The sequence below is a fragment of the Zonotrichia leucophrys genome, chromosome 1 (genome assembly GCF_028769735.1).
Source record: "Zonotrichia leucophrys gambelii isolate GWCS_2022_RI chromosome 1, RI_Zleu_2.0, whole genome shotgun sequence".
Taxonomy (NCBI): domain Eukaryota; kingdom Metazoa; phylum Chordata; class Aves; order Passeriformes; family Passerellidae; genus Zonotrichia; species Zonotrichia leucophrys.
Genome location: NC_088169.1, coordinates 14,081,995 through 14,109,313, shown reverse-complemented (window position 1 = coordinate 14,109,313; position 27,319 = coordinate 14,081,995). Strand labels below are relative to the sequence as shown.

At 43.1% G+C, this 27,319-nt stretch overlaps 2 protein-coding genes across 5 annotated transcripts in view; one reads left to right on the top strand and one right to left on the bottom strand.

The window, feature by feature from the left end:
* The window catches only part of PCYT1B (phosphate cytidylyltransferase 1B, choline), a 38,943-nt gene extending 22,387 nt beyond the window's left edge, over positions 1-16,556 (bottom strand). For 2 of the 4 annotated variants that reach the window (XM_064707057.1, XM_064707062.1), the window contains exon 1: positions 6,517-6,723. In XM_064707057.1, the coding sequence (XP_064563127.1) occupies positions 6,517-6,618 (102 nt within the window). In that variant the 5' untranslated portion in view covers positions 6,619-6,723. Of the gene's footprint in view, positions 1-6,516; positions 6,724-16,199 lie in introns of those variants that run through there. The other 2 variants (XM_064707071.1, XM_064707058.1) reach the window with 2 other exon arrangements.
* A 2,954-nt stretch (positions 16,557-19,510) lies between these two features.
* POLA1 (DNA polymerase alpha 1, catalytic subunit) overlaps positions 19,511-27,319 on the top strand; it is a 184,202-nt gene continuing 176,393 nt past the window's right edge. The window contains 9 exon segments of the mRNA XM_064707038.1: positions 19,511-19,556; positions 20,967-21,091; positions 21,994-22,090; positions 22,564-22,644; positions 23,424-23,539; positions 23,790-23,852; positions 25,268-25,366; positions 26,232-26,427; positions 26,649-26,826. Coding sequence (XP_064563108.1) covers positions 19,526-19,556; positions 20,967-21,091; positions 21,994-22,090; positions 22,564-22,644; positions 23,424-23,539; positions 23,790-23,852; positions 25,268-25,366; positions 26,232-26,427; positions 26,649-26,826 — 986 coding nt within the window. The 5' untranslated portion in view covers positions 19,511-19,525.

Sequence of the window (27,319 nt, the reverse complement as noted above, 5' to 3'; positions counted from 1 at the left end):
ACAAACCCAGCTCCCTCAGCCATTCCTCACAGGACACGTCCCAGACCCTTCACAACCCTCGCTGCCCTTCTCTGGACACCCTCCAGCACCTCAGTATCTTTTCTGGAGTGAGGCGCCAAGAACTGGACTCAGTACTCGAGGTGTGGCCTCACCATTGTTGAGTAAAGGTGACAATCCCTGCCCTGGTCCTGCTGGCCACACCCTTGCTGACACAGGCCAGGTGCCACTGGGCAGGGCTGGCTCACTGTCAGCTGGCTGGCGACCAGCAAGCCCAGGAGCCTTTCCGCTGGGCAGCTCCCAAGCCTGTAATGCTGCAGGGGGTTGTTGTGACCCACGTGCAGGACAGGGCACTTCCCCTTGCTGAGCTCCTGCAACTGTCCCCAGCCCATTAATGAGCCTGCCCAGGTCCCTCTGTAAATCCTTCCTACCCTCCAGCAGACCAACACTCCTACCCCACATAGTGTCATGGGCAAATTCACCTGATATATGGCTAAAAGAACCCAACTCTGCTTTAACACAGGCAAGGGTTAATCCTCTGAAAGCAACTCAGTTATACAGCTAAACTGTTGGGTGAACTTGGCCAAATAATCAATCTCTACTTGTGCTTCTCTACAGAGATACTTTACATTTATCAATTATTTAATGTCAGATGTACAACAGCATTTTGTATAAACCATTGTTCAGAAACAGAGCTATGAAGAAGCAAAAAAAACCCAAACATTTTTTCCTCCTGCACAGGAGACACATACTCTGCAGTTCTCAGCTGTCAGCAGAAAAACTCTGGGAAAATCTATTTTCCCATAGAGAGGGTGATGGGCTTCTTTACAAGATCCCTGATTCATCCAGTGCCTTTCAAGAGGTTTTCACCTTATACCATCTGTTTGTATGTGAGCAAAACAGGGAAGCAGATTACATGGAAACAAAGGACACACTGGGACAGACAGTTATGGCTGTACTGAATGTCTGTGCATGATTGTGGATGTGTGAGTACACACTGCACATATTCTTGCCTGTGTAGTCAGAATCTGCCTCCTAATTCTGTATTTCTTCTGCTCCATATCCATGCATGTGCTGAGTTCTTTTTACACTTTATACATATGTTATATTATAATGTTGTCTATGCTCCTGAGGAGGGAGAAATATTGTAAATAGAGAGAATCTATTTACAATATTTTTCCACTCCTTTTTAAAGGTATGATACAAACCTTTGTCGTAATGGCAACAGCACAGTTTAAGAAGTTGGCAATATTCTCCTAATAAAACCTGTTCCTAAAATATCATTGCATTTCAAGCACAGAATGCAAAATATAGAATGTAGTGTTTTCTCCCTGTGTTTATGGGTTATTTCTGATTCCTGAAAAGCTGTGGTTCTGTGTACCTGAAAAATACATACTGCAACATCTTTTTGCAGAAACTGTAGCATTTCAGAAGGTATATAAACTGCATGTCCTCTGATGTAATAGGGGGAAATCTAAGCAGATTTTTCATGTCTATGAGCAATTTAGGTTTTTCTAAGTGCAGAAAAAATTGCTACATGTCCTCAAGCACAAACTTCACTTGGCACGTTTTTATGGGTTTGTGGTTTATATATTAGCCAACATTTATGAAAATGAAAATTAATCCAGAGCAAAAGCCAAACTTCTAAAGGACCAAATAAATATTTAGTCAAATAAAGCAATTTTGGGTTCCTAAAATGTAAAGCTATTTACATATTTATTTATGCTTAATTCCACACTGAAGTAAACAGATGGCAGACCCCCTGTCATATCATCACGTGAGAGAAACAGATGCATGGGACACTTTTTAACCACAATAAACTTCCCCTGCATTAATCATTGGCTCCTCTGATTAAAACTGCCTTCCAGTGATCTAGGAAAGATGAATATGAAGATCTATGAAAGCTCATGGAAATAAAATACTGAAATTATTCTAGGGATTGCATCAGAACCTCTTAAAACATTCTTTGTAAATATGAAGGGATGAAAATACAGGAATCTGAGGCATGCACACTTTCCTTGCAATTATTTCAGATTTTATGTTTGAGTTTATTGTTTAACAGCAGCAACAAAAAATTGTCTAAAGAAGTACAGTGACTCCTTGAACCATTATATAGCTCCAGTGTGTGTGTAAACACTAAAATGTTCTCATCTTCTCTTCAGTAAAATAAAAAATAAGTGTTTTCCAAATGCACTTGAATAATTGGAAAAAAATTGAATTAATGTACTCATTTTTTCCAAAAAATCAAGAAAATCAACAAAATGGCTGAAGCAGCTGATACCTAAAATTATGTGAGATCTGTCACATTCAGCTGTACTTGAGTCTCATCCCCCAAGTAGATTCAGTGGCCCCAAGAAGTATCTTTTAATTAATACCCAACTCCTACTGACCTGTAAAAGCCTGCAGCCTCTGAATCCCACAACACTAGAGAAGTAAATGTGGGCTTTGGAGCAGTGCTGGGACTGCAAGGGTGAGCCAAAAGGGGCTGTGACACTTGCAGTGCCTTGGCAGAACAGGTTTTATCTGCCATATGGACAGATGGAGTGTCCAGCTAGTCTGTCCTTGCAATGATGATGGAAAAAAGCCCCCAATAAACTACTTGGGTGCTTCCACACAGGCCCCAGTGCCACCTCCTGTACAAGAGATGAGAGCTGGCCACAGCTTCAGCTGCCTGAGAACAGACACCCAAGGGTAGTGTGGATGTCACACCCTTGAACAGCCCAGCATTTTGGGGATAGCACTGCCTAGGGCAGAGCAGACAGAACAAAAAGCACTTACCTGTGTTTTACATCATCTTAAACATAGATTCACTTTAAATTAATGAAACTGCTGCTTAATTCCTCCTGCCTTGCCCTCTACCCACTGATGTGCCTGTGAGAACAGGCCAAACCAACCACATTCCCACCTATCTACTCCCTCTCCTCCCCTGTAATTCAACCCAGCTAACTCAGGTGGGTTTCTGCTTATCTGGTTTCTTCAATTAAGTACTGTGATGGAAATGTATGTTGGAATGCCCTGCATTGCCTCAACTTATCTAACCCTCAGTTAGGCTCTGATAAGTTTTGAAAATAAGACATTGGTTCCCTGGTCCTAAGAGTACTTTATCACGTTTCCACTGATGCCTGTGTTGGAAGACAGAGACATGAAATACAAGGAAAAGAAGCTCTCAGTGTGTTCAAGGGAAAGATGAGACCAAGCAGTACATTCTGAAGTTTGTTTTCAAGTAAGTTTCAATGTGTATTTGGGTTTGCCTTATCTGCAGCACTGTCCTTATAAATTGCCATTATTTTCTTTTATGAAATATATCACATGGAACTGTCTTCCTGAACAAAGTGTGCTGAAATGCCTGTTTGTTTCTCTCATGTGAAGATTGGTAATTTTCAAAGGACACACCAATCCTTCAAGGAGCTACACACATCTGGGACCAAAGTGAAACTCCTGATCCCAAGTGAAATAAATAAATTATAAAAAAATGAGCACATAATTTCACAAGGTTTTGTATTTCCTGCTGTGCTATCTCTCAGTTAGACTAAGAGCTTTCCTTTTTAGTTCTGATGCACGTGGGCAAACCCTAAGGGCAGGATTCCCAGGCTGAGCCACAGCCCAGCAGCACTCTGCAGCCCACTGAAAGTCATCCAGGGACAGCTGCCATGCCATCAGTGTGTGCATGACATGACTGGGGTCATGTTTGTCCCACTGAAAGCAGTGAAGGCCCCATGACCACGGGTATTCTGAGGATTAAAAATATGAATGGGACTGCAGCAGATGAGAACAAACCAGGATTGGAGAAATGCTATTTGTGAGGGCTTTTTTCTTGACCAAAGAACTCCTAAAATCACCACTATGGACAAAACCTGTGACTCTGATGGGTTTGTTCCTCTGTTGTGCATTGAGACCAAGAGCTGTGGGGTCTCTCAGAGAGACATTTTTCTGACATTAAGATATATGGAAGTTGAGAACATAAAGAAGGCAAAGATTAAGTCAGAGATGGAGCAGAGGAATTGATTGAAGCAACACAAACGCTCATTAATGCCCCAGCTAGTTAAGAAAATGCTCAGAGTGTCTTGGGAAAAAATTAAAGGCAATTTAGAATGACAACAGTACCAGGCACTGGAAAACATCAGGTTTCAATACACAATGAAACTTACCCTAGAATTGCCTTCTAAGTCCCCTGATTTCCTGATCTTTGAAGGACACAGGTTCTTTAGTGCTAATGTGACAGCTCCTGACAAGCTAGCAGACTTCATAGCCCAAAATCAGAGGTCTAATGGCACATATCCTTTAAAAATGTTCACATTTTACAGCTTTAAAGAAGTAATTCCTGCTTCAAATGAAAAGGACAACAAGAGTTTCAGAAAAGAACCAGCCCCTTTTCACCTTCTAAAATTTGAAGTGATTTCTCAAGAAAAAACTGCTTCCTTCAACTTAGCCTATATATAACCTGAAAGCCCAGATTATTAATTTTAGAGATTTGTGAGAACCAACAAACAACATTAAGAAGTCATCTGTAAATATCACAGACCTGCCACCAGTTATATAATTCTAAAGTACCAAAGCCATCCATTGAGGTCCGAACAATACTAAAATATTACCTGAGACACCCTTTTTCCTTGACACTGATAATCTAGGTGACCAGGTTACTGGCCCACCACTGCACATGCTGCCTGCAAAGGATGAGATCAGATAAAGTACTGGAGATCTTAAAAAAGTTCCCAGAGGAACTTGATGTCCATGTTATTAGACAGTCTGCCAAGGGGTGATTCACTTTAACTCTTCAGAACACTCACCCTTAATTTTTCTCACTTCAGACACTGCTTGACTACACTTGTTGGCCTCACTCCCTGTGCTCTGAGTTCAGTGTACTGCACTATACTTCACCAGGCAACCTTTTTTTTTAGCCTGAAGATAACACAGATCTGACAACTGATGAGGCATCACTTCATAAGGACACACTTTCCACAAATATTTATTGAAAATGCCTCCATTGTCCATTATTGGTACTGAGGAAGATCTAAAACATCATAATGAATTCCTGTTTCATTCATGTACTCTGTCACTTTAATTTCCACAGAAATTTTACCAGAATGCATGATACTGTAAATACTAGTATCATATTGTCACTTCTTTCTTGAAAATCTTTTAAAATGTCAGATTAGACAGAGTAAAATATTCAAACAGGTTGTTATATCTGAGCTTTTGACAGAAATCTCAGGCAGTCTGTATGAACACACTGCAGTAACTACATCTAAGTTAACTCTCCCTATTAAAACAGCTCCAAAAGCTTTCCATGAACAAATTAACAGTCTTCTTTAAAGCTGAAGCTAATTATAACATGAGCAAGAAGAAAACATTAATTTAGGTCAGCTCCACTGACTGTTGCTATTTCTTGTCAAATCAGAACAATGTCTCAACTATAGTGTTAAATTTAATTACTGAAGTTTGATGTTTAAATATGTTTTAATTAGCCCTGCGACTGAATTCTGGTGTTAAAGTGATCTAATTTCTAGTACTAAACTGTTGCATACATCATGCATTCTCACATCTTGACACTGCCTCCACAATTCTGTGATTGCATTTATGTATTGCTGTTATTAACTTTCTATCACCTTGCCAGGGGAGCGTACCATGCTGAGGTAAGGAGAGATCTTTCTTGGTGGGAATAATAACAGATTTAAATAAGAAGGAAACATTCCAAATTTTAAATGAGCACATGAAAGGAAGGACAGCTCTCAGAACCTGAACTCTTGGGGTAGAGCATCCTTGTGAAGTTGCCTACACGGTGTGAAGGAGTCTTTAAGCAATGAACAACAGAGGAGTTATTTTAAGTATCACTCTCCCGGCCCTCCCTCATTCTCCTGTCCTCTCAAAACCCGCAGCTCTCCGAGACTCTTCTTTCTTACACATCCTGAATCGAACCGGCAACTCCTCACCGGACTGCTGAAGTTGAGAAAAGCGGGATTTGCCGTTCTGAGCGCAGTAACCCGTGCGGGACCCGGCCCGCAGGGCAGCGCGGGGCGCTCACCGAGGAGCCCGCGGGCGCTGCCACTGCCGGCGGGAGCGGGAGCGGCACCGGAGCGGCCGGGACCGGCCATCGCCCCCCGTCGCGGCTCCTGGGAGCGCGGGCCGCTCCTCTGCATCCACCACTGGAAACTGGCAGCTTTTGCGATGGTAGCACGGCTCGGCCCTCACACGCCTCCCGATGCCGCTCCCGCCACCCGCACACATGTGGCAGCCGCGTCGGTGCCCGGGCGCGCCCGGACCCGCGGGGAGCGCGGGGGATCCGGGTTTCTAACGGGCGGAGCAGGGATCCTGCGTGGCTGTCACCGCACTGCCCCGAGTTCCTGCACGGCACAGCCCACCTCGGAGAGCCTTCGCTGGCCCTGTCCCTGGCGGGGCACAAAGGGACCCGCCGTGAGGCGGCACCGGCCGCCCGTGGGCTCGCTCCCTCGCCCCCGGCCCAGCGGCCCCGCAGCACCCGGGGCGGCTCGAGCGGGCGGGCCGCGGCCGGGCCCGACTCACCAGGCGCGGCTGTGGGCAGGTGTGTTCCAGCTCCTCCATGGTCTCAGACCGGGATTTAGGGATGCCTCTTCCTGACTCAGCACCGGCCGCACGCACTGGCATGGCCGCCGCCCGGGCCCGCCCGGCGCGGGGGGTCTCCCCGGGAGCCGCCCGGGGGCTCGGCCGCTCGCGTCGCCACGGCAACCGGCGGGCCCCGCCCCGCTCTGCGCGCTCGGGGGCGGGGCCGGCTTATTTGCATGCGGGCTCCTGGTTGGCTGCCGCTCCGCCGCGCCACCGCGCGCTGCCCACGGCGGTTCCGCGGGCGGGCCCCGCCCCCGCGGGTCTCTGGGGGCCGGATGGGCCCGGCCGGAGGGGAGCGCGGGCAGCGGCTCCGGGCCCCGGCTCGGGCAGGGCCGTGCCACAGCACATGGCACCAGGAGGTTCTTGAACATCTCCAGTGAGGGAGACTGCACAACTTCTCTGGGCAAGCTGCTCCACTGACCGGTCACCTGCACAGTGAAGTTCTTCCTTATGTTCAGGTCGAACTTCCTGTGCATCAGTTTCTCCTTGCTGCCTCTTGTCCTAAGCTTGGCAAGCCCGAGAGGAGCCTCCAAAAGGCTCCGTCCTCTTGGCGTCCCCCCTTTGACTATTTATACACATTAATGAGGTTCCGTCTCAGTCGTCTCATGTAGACATTGAACAGGCCTAATTTCCTCATCTTTTCCTTGTTAGAGAGGTGCTCCAGTCCCTTAACCATATTTGTCCCCATTCACTGGACCCGCTCTAGGTCTCTTGTGCTGAGGAGCCCAAAACCGGACCCAGCCCTCCAGACGCATTCATCTCACTGGGGCTGGGTGGAGGGGCAGGATCACCTCCCTGCCCTGCTGGCACTTCTGTCCCTAATGCACCCCAGGATCCCACTGACCCTCTCGGCCCAGGGCAGTGCTGGCTCCAGCCCGAGCCGCGTTCCGAGCACGGCCGGCGCTCTCAGCGCCGGAGCCTTGGGCGGGCAGCGCCGCACCCCGAGCCGGCACCGCCGTGTCCGCCCCGAGCCCGGGCGCGGCTGCACAGCCGGGCAGGGCAGGGAGGCCTCGGTCACCCCTCAGAGCGGCCCGCGGCGAGGTTCGGCCGCTTCAGAAGCAGCGGAGGCGAGGCGGTGCTGACCGGACAGCTCCCGCCTGCCCGCTCCGCTCCCAGGAGGAGCACGGGGCTGCGAGTACCAAATTCTTGGTGCTGAAAAAATTAATTGCCTTTTAGTAAAAGCTATTATAACAGTTTTGGCAAAAGCCAAAACTTCTGCTCTGCCGAGAGATGGATGGCTGTAATGGTAGCAGGTCTCTCTAAATGCAGGAAAATGCTTCTAATCATAGGAAAATTCAGAGTTCCCAGGCCTTTCACGTGGAACCTGGCTGACACCTGCCCAGGAGCCACCACTACATCTTTGGTTCTGCTGTACAGCTGCTTCAACACACAACCGTAGCTTCTACACTGCTGAAGTGAAATTACCATCTTTCTTACTCTTAAATAGCATGAGAATATGACCAAGATAATATGAAGCCAAAAATTTTTAGAACAGAGAGGCTCCATTGGCTATTGTTAACCTTGATAGAATCAAAAATAGATTTCAGTAATACTTAGCTTCAGTGGGCATTGTCAGTGTTGTTTTTAAAAATCAGACTTCATCAGAGGACACGAGCATCTAAGGCCATCCAGACTGTGAGGGGTTACAAGAGAATTGTGCCTCAGGGTCTTTCCCCTTGAGACCTGAATTTCAAATGTATTTATCTTCTGCACATCTTTTCAAAGAAAACCAAGTGTTATACAAAAATGTATGAACTAGGTGAAAGGGAAAGGGATAGATAAGTAAATAAGAGGAGGTGAGAAAGAAAGTAGAAAGAAAAGAGAATGTCAAAAGAAAGAATGAGACAGCTGTCAAGAAAAAGGGAAAATATGTGTCAAAAGAGGTGGCTAAACAAGAAAAACAGGTAGCCAAACTAAGCGAATCTCACAGCTGAATCTTTTCCCTATTAACTAAGTTCCTTTATCAGTGATTCTGCAAGAACTACTCACACATTATGGAAAGCATACTCAAGGGAAATGATTAAACCATGATTAATGCAGCACTCGGCCTGAAATTTGTGGCTCATTTTCTTAGGAGAAATATTTGCAGGAGCTTTACGCTGTTAGAAGAATATTTGGACAGCACAGATGAGCAGTGCTAGGACTGGAGCAGCCAGAGGTAGCAGGCAGCCCTTTTATAAACCCAACCACATATGCCAGCTCCTCAGGGACTGGTGCTGGTGTCCTGAAGGTGTAGCAGCAGGTATGGACACATTCAGGTGAGTGTCCAGCCCTCCCTAATCAGGCAGCAATGGGAATAGAGATAAAAGGAAAGCAGACTTTCTTCAAGCTGGATGATTGCCAATGTACTGGAAATGTAAATTCCCTTGCCTTCTATTTCTTTTGAGTATGAAAGGACAAATTTCATCTTTGCTTTCATGCTGAGAGTGTGCTATTGACTCCAGATGCATTTTGATTTATCTTCTCTACAGATAGGTTTTTCCATATACATGTAACATTACAGAATGGTAGTTTTTTTCCATATACATGTGATGTTCTCTCTTGCAGTAGTGTTATTACCTATCTAAGCTGGGCCAGAATTTCAAAGTGGAAGTGGAATACTTTTCATGCTGCTTATTTAATTTCTATCTCTGGTAAATGCTTCATGTATTCTGTCCTTCTGTTTGAAGAGCATGAAAAGAAATATTGTGCACCTCATTACAAGAGAGAGAGGAAGTTGAAATAATGGCAGAGAGAAGGATGTAGGGTCTGTCATGTCTGTCCAAATGGAATTTGTCTAAAAATCTTAGTCAACATATTGGATATCTTGAGTAACATATCCTAAACTGCATCTTCTAGCTGTTGGGGCTAAATGAGCTTTCAAAAGGCTGGAATGTGTCTTCTCTACTCTCTAAGATAAATAAATACAAATTAGGTTTAGCTTTTCCAAATTACAAATTGGAAAAGCTCAACAGATGGTCTTCTATGAATCCTTCCAAGTCAGCCAGCTTTTAAAAGAACAGTGGAGCAAGAGGCATGGGTGGGGAGGTTCATGCATCTAATTTCTTTTCTGTAACCAATATTCTGTGCCAGGCTGATCATGGTCTCCTGGCTGATCAGCCTCCTGCCACTTCTTCACAAGGTACAGGGACATATCACCATAGGCTTTAATCACTGAGCCCTTTGCAACAGCTGCTTGGGTTTAACAGACATCTGATGCATAAAAATCTTGTCCCAGGGTGTACAAAATACAGGCAAACAAGCCAGGAAACCATGGTCCCAATCCTCCCACCACTAATTTCTAGGTCTGAATTGAATAGGCACCAAAAAGGGAAAAACTTCAGTTGTTAGGAGGGTTCCACCTGATATATAATGGTTTGGGGTTTTTTAATACAGAACTTCAGTTCTCAAACTGCAACAGTTAATAATAAAAGATTAAAAAAATCTGTTTAGATATTAATTTAAATCCTCTCATTTCTCAAAGGGAAAGTATGATCCCTCTCTGAGCTTCATGGATCTCAAGCACCAGTTAGCACAGCAGAAGTTACATTTAAAATGGTCTTTGCCTGAGAGAGGATGAAAAAGTCTTCTAACTTATAATTGAGTCAAAATGAAGACAAGCAGACCCTCACATAATTTCTGTTCAAAAGTCATCAGGAAACTGAAAAAAACTGCGTGGTTAAATAGTGTTTGACTTCAAAGACAAGCATCTAAAAGAAAAGAGAATAAATTACTGAATATTTAACTGATGAGCTTTAATAAATTTTGCTTCAATGGAAATATTTTGGATACTGAAGGTTTTAACTGAAAGACTTCATAAGGTCAACCACAAGACTTTATAAGAGAAATGAATACTTTATGTCTGGAGCAGATTTATTAAAATTCTGTGTTTCTATGTATGTATATGTGTATGCATGAATCCCTGCATTTATGTATCTGTGTATCCATCAATGTCATGCTAATTCTAGACATGCTAGAATTAATAGTCAAAAATAGCAGAAAAAGGTACCTTATTGCTGAGATGATAAATTAGTTAAATCACATATTTTTAGATTGAGATTAAAACCCCACAATCGTTGATATTTTTTCCCCTCCTGTGTAGGTGGGAAAAAAAGGTAGAGAATGAAAGGCATTAAATGAATTAAACTACACCCAATAGGTTTTCATTGCCTCCAACACCAATCTCTTGGCTGCTTCCAAATAATGTTGGCTGATACTGTGGCTTTAATTGATTTTTAAAAGCAGTTCATCATTCCAGTGGAATGCACAATGCTTATAAACTATACTCTTTTTGTCAGAATAAATAAGAAATTTTTACTATTTATGAAATAGTAATTTTTACTATTTATAAAATGTATGCAGATTAAATCTTCCAAATTTTTCTATATGCAATGACAGTCCATAAATTATGAAAAGTAAAAACATAGTATTTGGCACAGTGTGATTTTATACCTGGTTCTTTCCTCAATTCTTTAGTGAAAGTAGGATGTTTAATAAAAGCTATATTCTTAGGATACTTGTATAGAATCAAATTAGTCAGTCTTATATAAGAGTTTAACTAAAAATGTCATATTATTCTGATATGGTTTACATGTAAATCATCTGAAATACACAAATTCTTGAAAATAGTGGCCTTTGGTGATGCCATTCATGTGTGCTTTGTAGCACTGCTTTAAATAAGTGGGGTTACCCACTTTGGGAGAGGTTCTTTGTGTTCTTGCTCTTTCATGAACTACTTTCAAAAGCACTTCTGAAGAAAATGGGGCGAAATCATAGTTGGGTTTTGACCAAGAGGGTGTCTGTCTTCATTTCACTCTTCCCGAGTCAGAGAAATGGTCACTTAGTGTGGGGAATGTCCCATTATTAGATTGTCCTTGCTAATTTCATTAATCAAGGTTTTACTTATTGAATAAATGATGTTCGGGGAGGTTGAGGGATTCTCAGCAGTGACACTTTACTGATGGATGCTCAGAGGTTAGAAAGCAATTTTATTAGCAAACCTCTGTTGGTCCTTCCCTTCCCAGAACCCAAATGATCTATTTAATCCACTCAACACTGTTCACTCTTACCAGAAAGTTTTTCTCAATATCTAATCTGTACCTCCATTGCTGCAAAATACTGCCACTGCTTGCTTTTGCTGCTGGACACAGAGAACAGATTTCCTCTCCTTGGCTTTTGCATGACTACTGTGGTTAAGATTTTGAAACAAGAGTTTGAGGATTTGGAGTAGAGAGCTGATATTCAGCAGGCAGGCTGGTACTTTTGTTACATGTCTGTGACGGTGTTCACAGGGGTTTTCAGGATGAGGGAAGAGACGTAGATCTGACTCCATATTTCAGAAGGCTTGATTTATTATTTTATTATATATATATTACATATAACTATAGTAAAAAGAATAGAAGGAAAGGTTTCATCTCAGAAGGCTAGCTAAGCTAAGAATAGACTAGAAAGAATGATAACAAAGGCAGCTGGCTCTGCTGTGACTGGTCACTAAATCCAAACATCCACACAAGATCAATCACAGATGCACCTGTTGCATTCCACAGCAGCAGATAACCATTGTTTACATTTTGTTACTGGAGCCTCTCAGCTTCTCAGGAAGAAAAATTCCTAAGAAAGGATTTTCATAAAAAGATGTCTGCGACACATGTCTCTTGACTTTTCTAGACTAAACGGTCCCAGCTGCAGTAATTTCTCATAGGTCACATGTTATAATCTTTCCATTATCCTCCCTGCTCTGTTTGGGTTCTCTAGAGATTTCTTACAGAGTGTGCAAGTACAGGACTACAGCTGCAACTTTACTGCTAGGAATACAAGAAATACAATGCTGAATGCTACAGATCTCTCTACTTTATACATTTCAGTACAAACTTTGAATGATTCATATTCTCTGCCCTCCTTATTGTTACAGATAAAATATAATTTAAGAAAAATCTCTTTACTATTTACATTTAAACTGCGTTGTTATCCCTTCTATCCCTTTTTTCTTCTCCTGGCTTTCCAGATAAGCACTCCAATCTCCTTAAATCCACACAAAGCTAAGACTACCTTTCTTGAACATATTTGTATTGCACTCACTTCTATCCATTTTCAATCTCTCTGGTGCCTTCCTTTACCACCAGCTCAATTTAAAACTTCTTGGACTGATCATCAGTATTCTGTCATGCTATCTTTTCCAGGATTACAAGTCTCCAATACTTTTTTTTCCTCTCCACTGTTCCTGTCAACCTTTATCTTTCCATTTGTCAATGTTTCACTCAAGGGCCTTCACAGCTTTTTGCCCATACTCTTCCAAATGCAAACGTGCCAAGTGAAACATGAGAAATCCTACTGTAAACTGCATTTGAGTGATTGGTAGGGGTTCACATTAATATTTTGGATACCAAAACCTTAATAACTGAAGAGTTTCATAATCTGGGTAAAGACACACACTTTATTTAAAGCCAAACCCCTACTTTATGCACTGTAAAATGACCATCTGGGAGCTAGTATAGCTTTTACTAGTTATTATCTGAATGCCTCTTCCTGTAACAGCTTCTTCCATTTTACCTGAACTAAGATAGACCAAGTACCAAACCTAACTGGAAAGACCTTTTCTCTCAGATTCAGTTTCTTTCCTGCTAGTGTCCATAGGAAGAATCAAAAGCTGGACTTGAAAGTAATTTAAAAATTTGTGACTTGCTAGTTTTGGAAAGCAAGATCAGATGCACTGGAACAGCAACACACAAGGAGACACCACCACTAGGCCTGACCTAATTTTTGTTTCTACCTTGCCTGCAGTGATGAGGGAGGTCCAGAACCTTTTATGATGATCTGGACTCTTGGCTGGGCCTGAAGCTCACCCTGCCTGGGTCTGTGGGAATCAGCCTTGGCTGTCAAGTCCCCCACGCCCACCAGCCCTATCATGTCATTGTCTCCTTGTCCTCATGAGCAGCTGCTCCTTGGTACACCCTGACAGCTGGATCAGGTCCTCTCCTAAGTCGTGAGTTGAGCGCAGTGGGGCCTGGCCCACAGCTGTGTGGGATCTTCTGAAACTCCTCCTGTGCCATCAGCCTGACTGGCTTTGGTGTCCTCATTGTACTGGCCCCTTGTCCAGCCCCAGTTCCTGAGTGAATCTCCTCTCAGAACTCACCTGGCAGCTCCTTGGGGCTGGTCTATAGGGTTTCTGACACCCTCTAGTTCTGTCTGCTGTGGCCCCTTTACAGGCATTGTCCCTGCCCTGGGTGAGTGTCCATAAAGTTATCCACTGACAACATGCACAAACTAAATCCCTCTTCCTGTTCTGAGCTCTCAGGTGTGAGGACACACCTTGTTTGTGGGGAATGGGAGTTGCTGTCAAGGCTGTGAGGGCACTGACAGTCCTGACCAAGCCTCACTTGGGCCCCCTGCCCTCTGCTCGTGGGCCCTGAGTTCTGGCCTGTGCTCTTGGTCCTTGCTGGAGCTGAGCTGTAGGAATGCTGCTCTCCATCCAGCTCAGCCACAGTCATGCCCCTGCCTCCCCAGCCTCACCTGGAACCTGCCTTGTTTAACAGACTTGTTTGGTGAGTCCGCAGTGGAAGTGTTCTAGGCCAGACTGCACTGGGCTTTGAGCAATCTGCTCCAGTGGAAGGTGTCCCTGCCTGTGACACAAGGGTGGGAACTAGATCACCTTTAAGGTTCCTTCAAACCCAGATCATTCTACAACTTGCCTGGTGATAGCTGGGCTGCATGTGACCCAGGCTGCCATCACTGGACCTGCCCCTGCGTTGTGTTTTTGGTTTGTTTTGAGACCAGTGCCATCACCATGGACTTGTCCCAGCTGATCCTGACTCCCATCTCCAGGCTGCCCTGCTCACAGCCCTCAGGCTGGGGAAAAGGCCCCAGATTCCTGCCAGGCTCCCCTGCTGCAGGGAGCATTCTTGGCCCCTCCTGCTTCCCCCCAGTGTGAGCACAGCCTTCCCCAGCCCCAGAGCTGTCAGGGTTACAACAAGACTCTGCAGCATCTCATGATGCTGTCCTCCCTTCTGCCTAAGGGATCTGAAATAGTGAATGCTGAGAGAATTCACCCATGGAAGCACATTTGATCTTCAGCCAGGTCTTGAAATGTAACAGCCTCTCTGCAATAATGTTCTGCTTATACACTAATTGTTCATTTCTGTGCAATTGTAAAGAGAGAGTGCTGAAAGTAGTTACAACAGAGACCTTCATGCTGTGGCAATAACTGTATGCTCTTGAATACCATTGGTATCAGACTTAATTCTTAGACATTATAATTATGTGAGGGCTCATTTTCTGTGAGTTTGCTCTCACTTGTCTTCCCTATTTAATATACATTATAATATTTTGTACTTTTCTTCTAGGCTTGAATAGGAATATTGTATTAAGCAAGCAGGTGATGAGATTCTGTTCTCTGTTCCAGTTAGCATAATTTCACCAATTCTGGTCCAGTTACTAGGATTTGCTGTAATTTAACTGCAATCAGAATTGAATTGTGTTTGTTTAAAAATGAAAAAAAAGTGTCTCTGAATGTTCATTCTATAGACTTTTTCTGCTGTAATGGTTGTAATGGAGATTAGTGTGTGTTCTTTTTTTTTATTTCACATTTTTATTTCAGAGCCTTAACATCCTAATAACAACTTTATTCTCTTCATCCTGTTGTTAGCAAGTAACTCAGGGAGGAAATTAAAAAGAGCTGTGCAGTGAACAAAAGGCATTTAAAGGCTGGTTAAGCAAGGAATTTACCCTTTTCACATAAATGTCTGCATTATCATTATTGACAAACACAAGGAGAAGCATCTATTATTCCATACTTCTGTCAATTAACTATATGTGAAGAGATTTGAAGGAAAGATGCCTTGTAAGGTAGTAATTTGAGACTTCTTTTCATTTTAATTTATAAAACTAGTTTTAATAACTTCTTTAGGAGTTTAGTACCCCGAACAGTTAAATAATTCTTGTTGAAATGTCACATGCATAGCACAGTTTAGTAAGCAGCTGCAGAAGTGGTCAGAGCTGGATGAAATTCGAAGGAAAAACTTTAATTTAATTTAGTGATAATGTGCAGTAATTCAGATCAATGTAAAGATTAAAAGTAAGATAATTAAATACTCCATGCTTGTAGGAAACACACACATAGAACATATACACTCATATCTTAAGTAGCATGCACACACACAATTCTCCACAAAGATAGTCTGTACTTAACTAAGTAATATAATAACATTTAAGCATTTTGAGGTAGACATAGTACAGCTGAATTTGGTATTTTGCTGTCATTCATGATTTACTGGCATTGCTTTTATACCACCACTCTTAGTTTTAACAGATTTTTTTCCATCATCAAAAGCATTATCTACCATAAACTTAATGTGCAATGTCTGAATCTGAAAGTTTTAATTTTTTGCCCTACTGTTTTTGCATCAGATCAAGCACACTCTAGTCATTAAAAGGAAGAAAAAAATAATCTTCAATACAGTAATTATTTTGTCCTTTTAACTTAGTTTTGATACTATACTCCATTTGTACTTTCCTATGCTAATGTAAACTATTGTTTATATTATCTTGGAATGCTTGCAATGAGTTTACAGTATTTACTATTAATTAATTAACTTACATATTTAAATTAAAGCTCTGAGAAAACAAAATAAAAAATACATCTTTGTCACCTTTTGTTGAAATCTTGGAGTTTCCTGGGGTTCTTCTTCTGTACTGTGTTTTTTGCTGCCTACCATCTTCGTTACTATGCTTGTCTTGCACTTTCCTCTGTAGCTATCACACTTTCCTCGAGGGAATCTTGTCGGCTCTGGACCACCAGAATTCCCACTTCTTGTTCTTAAAAGACAACTGAGCAAAGGTTATGCCAAGTTGTTCTTGTATGATTGTCCAAAGGGATGGGAAAGATCAGCTCAAAGCAATCTGCTGTGATAAAGCTTGTAGCAGAGGAAGTCCCAAATCTTGCTGGGTTATTTTTCCTTCCCAAAGCAAACCCCATCCCTTGCTCCCCCCACCTTTTATTTTTTTCTCCCTGCAGCATTTAAATATGCTTGTTATGCTGTGCTGTGGGAAACAGATGCATTCTTGTTATGGCCAGAGCTGAATGTCAGGATTGAAGGAGCATCCATGAAAAACTCTTTTGTTTGGTCTGTGCTGTCCCACAGTGGAGCTATGGTAACAACTTCCGTTGGGGAAATTAACTGTGTCACTGTGTTCAAAGCACAGCACCACCTGAATGACAAACATGCCACTGCTCACATGACAGCTGACAAAGGGTATTGTTTAATTGTAATCAAAAGCAATAAAATCCAGCCAATTCAAAAATCCAAAGCATCTGAAGGCTAGGTATATGTGAAATGCACTGGCATTCTATTTTTATTCAAACTGAAGAATTTAGAGATATTGTTATTTTATAAATGTTTATGTATTGTGGTTTAAAAATTGAGTAACTTCTGATTTTGAGCTCCACACCACTCTTGGTGCTTGTGCACATGTTTAAAAAAAGAAGTAAAGCGAATAGTGCCACACTCCTGTGAGGAGAGGGTTTGTGTAGGTGTTGTTGGTTTAACCTGGCAGGCAGCTCAACAGCACACAGCCACTCACTCTCCCACCCACCCCCTGAGTGGGATGTGGGAGAGAACTGGGGAAAAACCCAAAGTAAAGTATAAGGATTGAGACAAAAACAGTTTAATAGGAGAAAAAAGGAGAAAAAAGAAGAACAACAATAATTAGAATTTACAGAGTAAGTGATGCACAGTGCAATTGCTCACCACTCACTGACTGATGCTCAGACAGTTTTGAGCAGGGGTCTCTGGCCAGGTTCCCCCAGTTTATATATGGCGCACAACATCTCATGGTATGGAATATCAGCTGGGGTCAGCTGTCCTGGCTGTGCCCCCTCCCAGCTCCTGGCGCCCTGCAGCCTCCTTGCTGCCAGGGTGGAGTGAGAAGCTGAAAAACCCTTGGCTTAGTGTAAACACTGCCCAGCAACAACCAAAACATCGGTGTGCTATCAGCATTAGTATTCCCAGAATCCAAAACACTGCCCTGTACCAGTTACTAGGAAGAAAATTAACTCAATTGTTCTGGAAACCAGGACAGCAGATCAGAGGGACATTCTTCCTGTGGCTGTCAGTGTTTCCAGGGATGCACATTTGCCACAGCTAAGCCTGTTTAACTAAGTACAGCTGAGGGGGGTCACTGTCCCTGCAATGGGCACTCTGGCTGTCAGTGTCCAGCCTCTTTTGACACCAGGGAGCTGCCACAGGTGGCTGGGGTCATTCTTCTGCTTCCACCTAGACTAGGTCCAGCAGTGGGATAATGTTGTACTAGCACCTGGGTATGCAAGTTTGGAGGATTGGAGGATTTTTATTTCTCTTACCAATGCAAAGGAGCCCTGGTAGAGAAGGAAGGAAAGTAATTTTCATTTTCAGAACCTTATAAATTATTACCACATAGTTGAAAACAATCAGTATATTCAGACCAAATAATATTCACATTTCTGCAACAGGATATCAGCCCTAAGGAGAGAGCCCTGTGGTGCCACCTGCCTTTGCAAGAAGCTGGAGTCACTGCCTGCAAATTTTCACAAGCAGTAAATGCTTCTCCACAAAATTCTACAAATGATGGTGGTAGGTTTTTTGAGCAATGACTGGCCAGCACTGATGTTTCTGGACAAAATATTGAGGTTAATCTGTGGTGAAACAGCACGAACCCCATCGGTTTCCCTGGGTTTCTGAATGCACGCACAGACAGATGTGAACACTTTTAGAAGAGAGGACTTGTAACACTTCAGTTGTTTTAACTGAAGCTTCTAAAACCTTTTCCCATCTTTGCTTGAAACTGAAATATGTAATTTTCTGGACACAGTCCTTGATCCTCAGCTGAAGGCTGTTGTGTAAGTACTCTTGACACATTTGAGTGAAGATATCTCTGTATCATCAAAATGAAGAGAACATACCTCACCTTCCCACCCTGACCAAGTCAGGGGTATGCAAGAACAAAAGTCTGGTGGGTCCTTTTCAGAGCCTTACACACACTTGGCCCCTTGAGATATCAGCAATCTAGTCTGAATCTACTTTTTTCCTCTTTCCATTTGTAGAAGAAGAAGAAAATAAAAAGGAAAAGGGGTTTGGAAAATAGAAGGGCATCCAATATTATTTTATATATATATATAAAATAGATATATTTATATATGTAAACTATATGTGCATGCTAAATTTACACACACACACATATATACACATTAATACATATATAAATATATATAAACATATTTTGTCACTAAGCTGACCAGCCCCTGAAAGACTCTAGTCATTTACTGAAGAAGTTCCTGAAACTTGTGATAGAGCATCATACATAAATATGCAAAAAGAAGACCATTGCTCCTACATAAGTTAATATTGTCATGACCACTATTCGCCCCTCAAGGGTTACAGGTCGATGGAAATCGTGTGTGAAATCCCCGTTTTTAACGTTGTTGCAGGTGATCCTTCACCCTCACGCTCCAGCCTTTATCCAACTGTCATCGACCACTGCCTTCTGCCAGCTCAGGAGATGTATTTTATACGTGACATTCAGACATGATATATTTATGACAAAGCATTTAAACATGGCTTTGCCCCAGCGGCGGCACCGGACCCCTCCGGGCTATGGGCCCTGCAGCAGATGGAGCCCTGCTCAGACGGTTCAGACTCGCGGGATACCGCGGGCCCTGGCGCCAAAAGAACGCCGGCCAAGCCAGGCCCGCAGCAGCGCAGGCCAGGCCCGGCCCGGCGGCGCAGGCCGCCCGCAGGAAGCGGCTCCGCCCGGCGCCGAGCGCCGCTCCCGCTGCGGGCCCCGCTGGGCGGGCCTGGCCGGGCCGGGCCCTTCCGCGGGCCGCGCTCCCTCCGCGCCCGGGGCGGCCCCGCCCCCGCGCCCGCTGATTGGCTGCGGCCCCGGCGGCGGCGCGCGGGGCTCCCGTCTCGCGCCACTTTCGGGAGCCTTTGGCGCGAGCGCCATGGCCGAGAGCGGCGCTCGGGGCCCGGACGGTGAGACCCGGGGGCGGCGGGGCGGCCGGGTCCCCTGTCCTTGTCCTCCTGTCCTTGTCCCCCTCCCTCGCATGCGCTGGCGTTTCGCTGTCAGGCGGGGGGCGACCGGGCAGCAGCGCTGGCGGCGGCGGCGAGCGCGCGCGCACCGGGCGCGGGAGCGCGCGTGCGCGGCGGTCGGTGGGTCTGCCGTGGTGGGGGCGGACAGCGGCGCGCCAGGGTCCCGCGTCCCTCTGGGAGCCTCGGCGGGGCCGCGCCCCCGCTGCCCCAGCGGCGGGACCCGCTCCGGGCGGGCGCGGAACGGGGAGATCCGCCCGGGGACGGGCTCGGGCCGCACGGCCCCGCGCCGGCGGTGCAGCCCCGCGGGCTGGGGCGGCTCTGCCCGGTCGCGTCTCAGCCCAGGGGGCAGTGGCGGGCGCGGGTGGCCCCGGCTGGGGCTGGAGCACGCGTGTCCCAGAGGAGCGCATTGCCTGAGGCGTGCAGTAAAGGCGGAGCACTGACACAGATACACGCGCCCAGAGCGGTCTGTGCTGCTCTGCCCCACAGGGCAGCAGGCAGTGCAAATGTCCCTTCTAGCAATGCCGATCCGGCCTTCTCTCAGCCGCGCTGCCGGGATGCAGCTCCGGTCACAGGGTGATGTCCTGATGCCCCAGGAGGGGAGTGCCCTGCCATGCTCCTCTGCCCACCTGGGTCTCCTGTGCCGGCACCGGGTGTGCAGCTCCTCACACCGAGCCCGCAGCCTTGTCCCCGGGCTGTGTGTGTGCTGCTAGGACTTGGGTTGGGCCTGTTTGTTCCCTCTGGTCAGATAAGTGTTCCTTCCCCTCTGCAGAAGAAGAAAGCATCTTTCTTTCTCCTCTGGAGAAGTACAAAGCATCTTCTTGCTGGGGAGAGCATTTGGGAGGGAAGTGGAAGAGGAAATGGGGTGACAGCCGTCAACAGATTTCTAGTTTTTCTCAATCTGGTCACACTCAAACGTTGTGGAAACCTCCTAAAAACATCACCTAAAAACATCACTGCTTTGTAGCAGTGTAGGCCCTCTCCAAGTCTGGTGTTCCTGAGTTGTCATGGAGACATGCGAAATAAAAGGAGTTGGAAATTCCCAAGGAAAGGGTGGTGGGGGATCTCTTACAGGGAAAGGCTGATGGGATTTGAGAGGTGCTTTGGAAATGAGGTGGTAGCTTCATGCTGAATGTGAGCTGGCATGAGAGAGCTGTTTGAGCTCCCTGTCAGGCCATGCCCTCAGCATCATTCCAGAACTGGCTTAGGAAGAGCCATCTGTGACTGAGCTTTTAGCCAAGTAGGTTTTGGTTTTAAGCAAAACTGCAATCGTCTATTAATGCATCACTGACACTTAAGTACCAAAACTAACACCTCGTTGTTAAACTAATTTATCTTGTTTTTAATTAATTACAGCTATGAGTGAGTCTGGAAGTTTTGCAGCATCACGTTCTAGACGTGAGAGGAAGAATAGAAGAGGCCAGCAAGAAGCGCTTGAACGTCTGAAAAAAGCCAAAGCTGGGGAAAAATTAAAATATGAGGTGAAAATTCGTCATCTTCTTAATTAAAAGTGCATGTGAGCTGAGAAGATATGTAAAAGTTAGAGGAACCAAAATAAGCCTTTCAGATCAGCTTTTGTGTTTTTAATCATGTATGTTTTTCTGAGTGTAGCTGTAGTTTTCTGCTTTCTGATATAATTTATTTGTTTCTTTCTGTTTTCAAAACTAACCCAGTTTTGTTAACTGCCATTGCTTGAGAACTATGCTGTAAGGAAGGACCAATTTTTAAAATTGCATAATTAATGTTATGATAGGAAGTACCTTTTTTTAAAATCTCAAATTATATGAAACTTTAATTCCAGAACTTTACATGACTGAAATCCATTAATATTGATATGCTATGTTTCCACAAATAGACCTCAGTTTAAGTGGTGGAAGTAAAATCTGTCAGTGTAACATTGATACTGTAACATTGTCCAGTCTGGTGCCAACAGGAAGTGACTTCCTCATTGAGGTGAATAAATGTAAAGAAACCAGAAGTCCTTAAATCATTAACATGCAAATTTTCTGTGAACAGTCTGCTTGGGTACATCAAATCTCTTTCCTTTTCATTCAGCTCAGATTGGTGTTTGAGACTAGAGCCAAGGGCACAAGTTTTCACTGCTAGGTTTTTTATTTTTTAAATTTTTTTTTGTAATGAAATGAGCAATAAAGCAAGTAGCTTTCAAATGAAATCTCTGCCAGGGCTTCAGTAGATTTTGAGTTTCAGTATACTGTGATAGTTTTAAGAATTGATAGCTTGTCTTTTATGACTGCCAAAAGTTGTGAACAGTGTAGCAGTGTAGGAACCCTACATGCATTCTTGGGGATTTTTACATTCTGCCTGATGATCTGCAGTATTGATGGTCTGGAAACTGTTAATCCTCAGTGTACCTTAACTGTAGGTTGAGGAGTTCACGGGTGTTTATGATGAAATAGATGAGGATGAATACTCCAAGATGGTCAGAGACCGTCAGGATGATGACTGGATTGTTGATGATGGTAAGTTAAGATTAATTTGGAGAGTTATTTTGGTTCTAGTGTTATAATTCAATTAGGCTTCATAATGTTCATGCTTTGAGGTAAGTTATTGTTAGTACATTCTTAAAATTTGTTTTGGGAGGCAAGACAAAGGCATTCTTTTAATGGAAATTAATCTTGGATTGTTCTCATAGTAGTCTGTTGGGATGGTAATGAAAATATTTTTCCATGAAGACCTGTTGTTGAAATTTTATTTCCAGTTATCAGTGTTACAGTTTTACCAAAAAAAGTACTTTTATTGATAATTTCTAATGAAACACGTAAGAATATATTTAGTCTAATAGAAGATACAGCTGAGAGTGCTGTAGTTTTTAATACTTACTTTTGTAACTTTTGCTCTGTATTAAAGGGGGAAGAATGTTTAAATATGTAAAAAACTCAGGAATATCAGAAGACAGAATTTAAACCACAGTTTTTAAACAATTTTTCTACAGATGGGATAGGTTATGTAGAAGATGGAAGGGAAATCTTTGATGAAGATCTGGATGATGATGCTCTTATTTCCAATAAGAAAGGTAACTTGCATGTGACCACTGGAGACTGTCTGCCAGGGTCTTTTAAAAGGTGCCCAAAATGGGCAACTTGCTGCCATCAGTAAATGTGATAAATATGGCCAAATGACAGATTACTTTGTGTTCTTACTTGAAGCTCTGTCATCTGGTGCCTGTGGATTTTATTCAGCCCCCGTGATGCAGAGGATTGAGGCTCACAAATTGAGGTCACATCACTGTTTGCTGCCTCAGCACAACTGGGGCACTGCTGCTCAGTCTGCTGTGGAATGGGGATTCACTTCTAGGAAAAATGCATCTGGGAGGACTCTTGGTTTTCAAAGCCATGCCTAAAAGATGTATGGTTTCTCTTGACCACTGAAGTACTTGCATGCTTGTAGGAATCTTGGATCATATGATTTTCCCATTTTTAATGTAATCTGGTGGCAAACTGAGAAACTGAGTCTGATGTTGAGAATCCAAGCCTAGTGCCAAACTCCTGGACACTCATTTTTTATTCCCTGGAAATCCTTCCATGTGAAGTATCTCTGTCCTTTTTCTGGACTATGCAAAAGGCATCTCTGACATGATTAGGAAAGAGAGGGTTATGAGAGGGTTTTTCATTTTTTGTGTGTGCATGACAGCTGCTGCAAAGCTGAAAGATGACTAGGCTTCATTTCAGCCAGAAGTGCAAAGGTAGAAGAGGCAGACTACCTTGGCTGTCTGCCCCTTTTAAGAACTGGACCTGTAAACATTGATTTTTTTTTACATGAAATTCACATTTTAAATTGTTTTTGTTTTGGTAGGAAAAGGTGGCAGAACATCTACAATTGATAAAAAGAATGTGAAAAAATCCGTGGTGTCAAAGCCAAACACAATTAAGTCTATGTTTATGGCCAGTGCTGGGAAGAAAAACACAGATGTAAGTTTGTACATTTTTGAATTTAAATATTTCTGACTTGTTCACAGTTTTAGTGAGAATGGAGTAAACCAAAGTCTCACTTTAGTTTCTTGTGTCTAGTGAGACAAACTTCTATTATGATCCCTTGTGTATGGAGCATTTCTGAAAGTGTTGTGTGTATTTTATGGAAATCCTCTAGTCATTTACTGCTGTTCTCCTGATTGGGTTTGCACATGTAACTGAGACCTGTTTGGCTAATCTTACCTTACAGAAAACTGTGGACCTGTCCAAGGATGATTTACTGGGGGATATTCTTCAAGATATTAGTGCTGAAGTAAGTGTGTTAATAAAATCTCTTGGAAACAACCTTAATCCATTAATTTGTCATGGAACACACCAAGAAAATACATTTTTTGGTGAAACTAGACAATCTAAGACTGATTTCATCCACAGCACATCTCATTGATATATTGCACAAGTGTGTGCTGTTGTCTCTGCTGTGCAGATGTTGCATGACTGCATTGCTTGGTAAGGCAATACCTCTATGACCTGATTATAGATGGTGATCTTTATATCAAGATGATGTGGAGCCTGTGCTAATGCAGCCTTCAGGGTTTGAGTGACAGGAGTGAAAGAGGACTTGGCTGCCTCTGAGTTGTGTGCTGTGTATCTGTCACCACACCTCAGTTTAGGACATCTCCATGTGAGCTGTATGGGAGGAGCTGAGGGAGCAGTGTTTCAGCAGGTGATGTAACTGAACCTCTGTCTGCCTCCTGCTTCCCATGATTTCCTGCAGGGAACCAGGTTAACACTTCCTTGGAGGCAGGAGTGCAGGGTTGGACTGTCTCAAATATGTGATGCCCTTTGAGCAAGATTTCTTAAAACAAAAAGGATTGCTTGCATGTAAATGTTGAAACTGCTGTAGTGGTGAGATACTGAGGTGGAATATGTTGAAACATAATACGCTAAATATGTTTTTTCAGCCCAGTAAAGGGTATAGGATGTCCCAATGTAAAGTTATTCTCTTAGTTTTGTGTTCTTATTATTTTACTCCTCCTTATGGCATCTGATTGAGGCTATAAAGCCCCCCATGACTGAAACTGCCCCCGCCGCCCCCGGTATCATTAAAGAAATGCAATTTAATGCTGTCAGATTTGTGGAACATTGATTAGAAGCCATAGTGTAATTATTTTCCCTATTTACTTAAGTACTAGTTAGCTACTGATTTTTTTTTTGTTTTGTTGTTTGTTTTGTAAATTTTCTGTTGTTATTAGCTGTTGATAAGGTCAAGTATAAAATATCTGTAAATAAGTAAAATATAAATAAGTTAAAATGTATTTTCCTCTAGTGGAACAGTACTGAAAGAGCACTTCAGCCTTTCATGAGACATGTATCTTCAGTACTACTGCTTCAGCAGATAGGAAAAACAGCACAAATTATTCTGGTACTTGTGCAATAAAGGCCCAGTTAGCTATTGAAATTCTCACTGTTTGAAAACTGTTTCACTTACTGATGGCAGTTTTCCTCAGATTGTTTCCTCTCCCAAAACACCTAGTGTGTCTTCATGGGCTCATTGCTCAGGTAACATTATTTTATGGGGCAGGGTTTCATATCAGGAGGTGTTTTCTTCATCAGGCAAAAATATTGGTGTCTCTCTTTCTTTTGGATGGAAAATCTTACTAACCAAGGCAAAAGAAAATACTAAACAACTTTTACTTTTGTCACTTTCTCTGTTTTTTCAATATTCAGACAGTTCAGCTAAGTCCACCACCAGTTATAGTGCTGAAAAGGAAAAGATCTGCTGGAGTACCACTCAATCCTTTCTCTGTACAGTCCCAAAGTCCTAAGGTAAAGGGGAAAAAAAAATGTTCTTATTGCTAATAAGCCCTAATCTGTGTTTTTGTTGATTTGAATACTGTTGACTTTTGTTTCTCCTCCTGGAAATTAACTTTCTCCTAAGCTTCCATAGCAGTGTTACAGTGTAACTTTGTGCTTTTTTCTGCATTGCCTTTCATGTGAACACATAAACAGTGCAATTAGTTTGTGTCTGTAGCATAGTAGGAGTTTGTAGCTGGTGCATTTGATCCGTGAAACCGTTGTTACAATGTTCAGTGCAACACATGAGGGTGAGTTTCTGCTCTGTCTCTTTTCCAAAGAGCAGAAAAGTCCCTTGTGACAAGGAGAGCAGGATGGGAGGTGAAATAAGCAGCAGTGTGGAAAAGGATAAGAAACCAATCATTTGCAGAAATGGAAAACAAATGGAAAATTGTTGCTATGGGTAGAAGTTTGCCCTAGTGGAAGATTTTGGAGTGAGAGGAGGATGGGCTGCTGAGGATGGAAGCCTAGCATTTTATTAGGATTTCTGGTAAATGGAAGGGACTTTATAGCTGGAAATATGAAGAGATAGTTGGTAATGGTCTGTAGAAGGAAAATGAAGTATTGTAGATACATCTCATTGGTGAAACCTTCTGTGACATCAGCTCTTATGTTGAAAATAATCACCAGTGCTGCTCATCTTAACAGTTGTCATCAAAACTAGAAGCAATTGCAAAAAATGGGGACATGTAGTAAGAGAGGATCATGGTGCAAAATATGTGTAACTTTTCTTCTACCCTTGGTTACTTGATCTGCAAATAGCAAGTCAAAGGTTTTGTTTATTTTTTTCTTTGCTCTTACAAGATTATTTTTAACTCGTGGTGGAAATGTTTTTCAGGTAATCACTCCTATATCAAAGAAAGCATCTGCTTATGTCAGAAAGGAAGCTCCTCCTCCAGCTTCATTTCATCCTAAGCACCCCAATAATACAGCAAAATCTGTCAGAGTCTCTGAAAATGAAGACACCAAGCATGTACAAAAACCTATAGAAAATGAGAGAATGGTGAAGGCAGGAGGAGAGAAAGCTACTAAAGGTATCAAAAGTAAATGAAAACCCAATTCTGGAAGTTCTTTAAATATGGTCTAGTAGTTCTAAAACACTTGTTAAATTGTACTAGTTTAGCTAGAACAAAGTATCATATTTAAGCTATCAATACTGTATATTATGGTCATGCTTATAGTGTGCTATCTCTGCATACTGCTATGGTGTGCAGTGTGTCATTTTGATGATTCAAGCCTTTAGCTGTACCTGCAGCACTTCCAGATGATGATCAGGGAATGATGGATTTTGATGAGGAGGACTTTGATGAACCTATGGAAGCAGAGCATGTGGAAACTGTACCTGAGACAGCTGAAAGCTTGAAAAGAGACAATGAAATTGAGAAGAAAGAGACAGAGCAGCTGGAATCAGAGAAGAAGGAGACTTCTGCCTTGTAAGAATCTCTTTTGCTTCTTTTTATTCTTCCACTAAGAAGGCTCTCAGTTTCCATTCACCTTAGATTTAGCTTCATATTTGTCTTTGCCACAGGGATAATTGTGATATAGACAGAATGATAATAATGCTATGCAATGTTTTTTTCTTTGTAGTTACATTAAAAATAGTAACATGCTGATAGTTACTTAATTGAAAAATATTTGATGTTTTTGGGTTCTAGCATGTGACAACACGTATTTCAGCACACTGAGCTGACTCCATGTAAGTGTTGAATAGTGAACTTTGATGTCAGTAAGCAAAACCAAGGAATTTCTAACAATACTTACTCTAAATCTGAAAGTATTTTGTAATAGATGTAGGTAAAAGTTTTGTTGCTAAAAGTAATGGTGAACAGCTATGTCTTTGGAAACAGGAAAAAAGATGGGCTTTTCCCTGGTTTTGGATTTTTTTAATTGTTTGGAAAATCTTGAATCATGTGTTTCCATAACCAA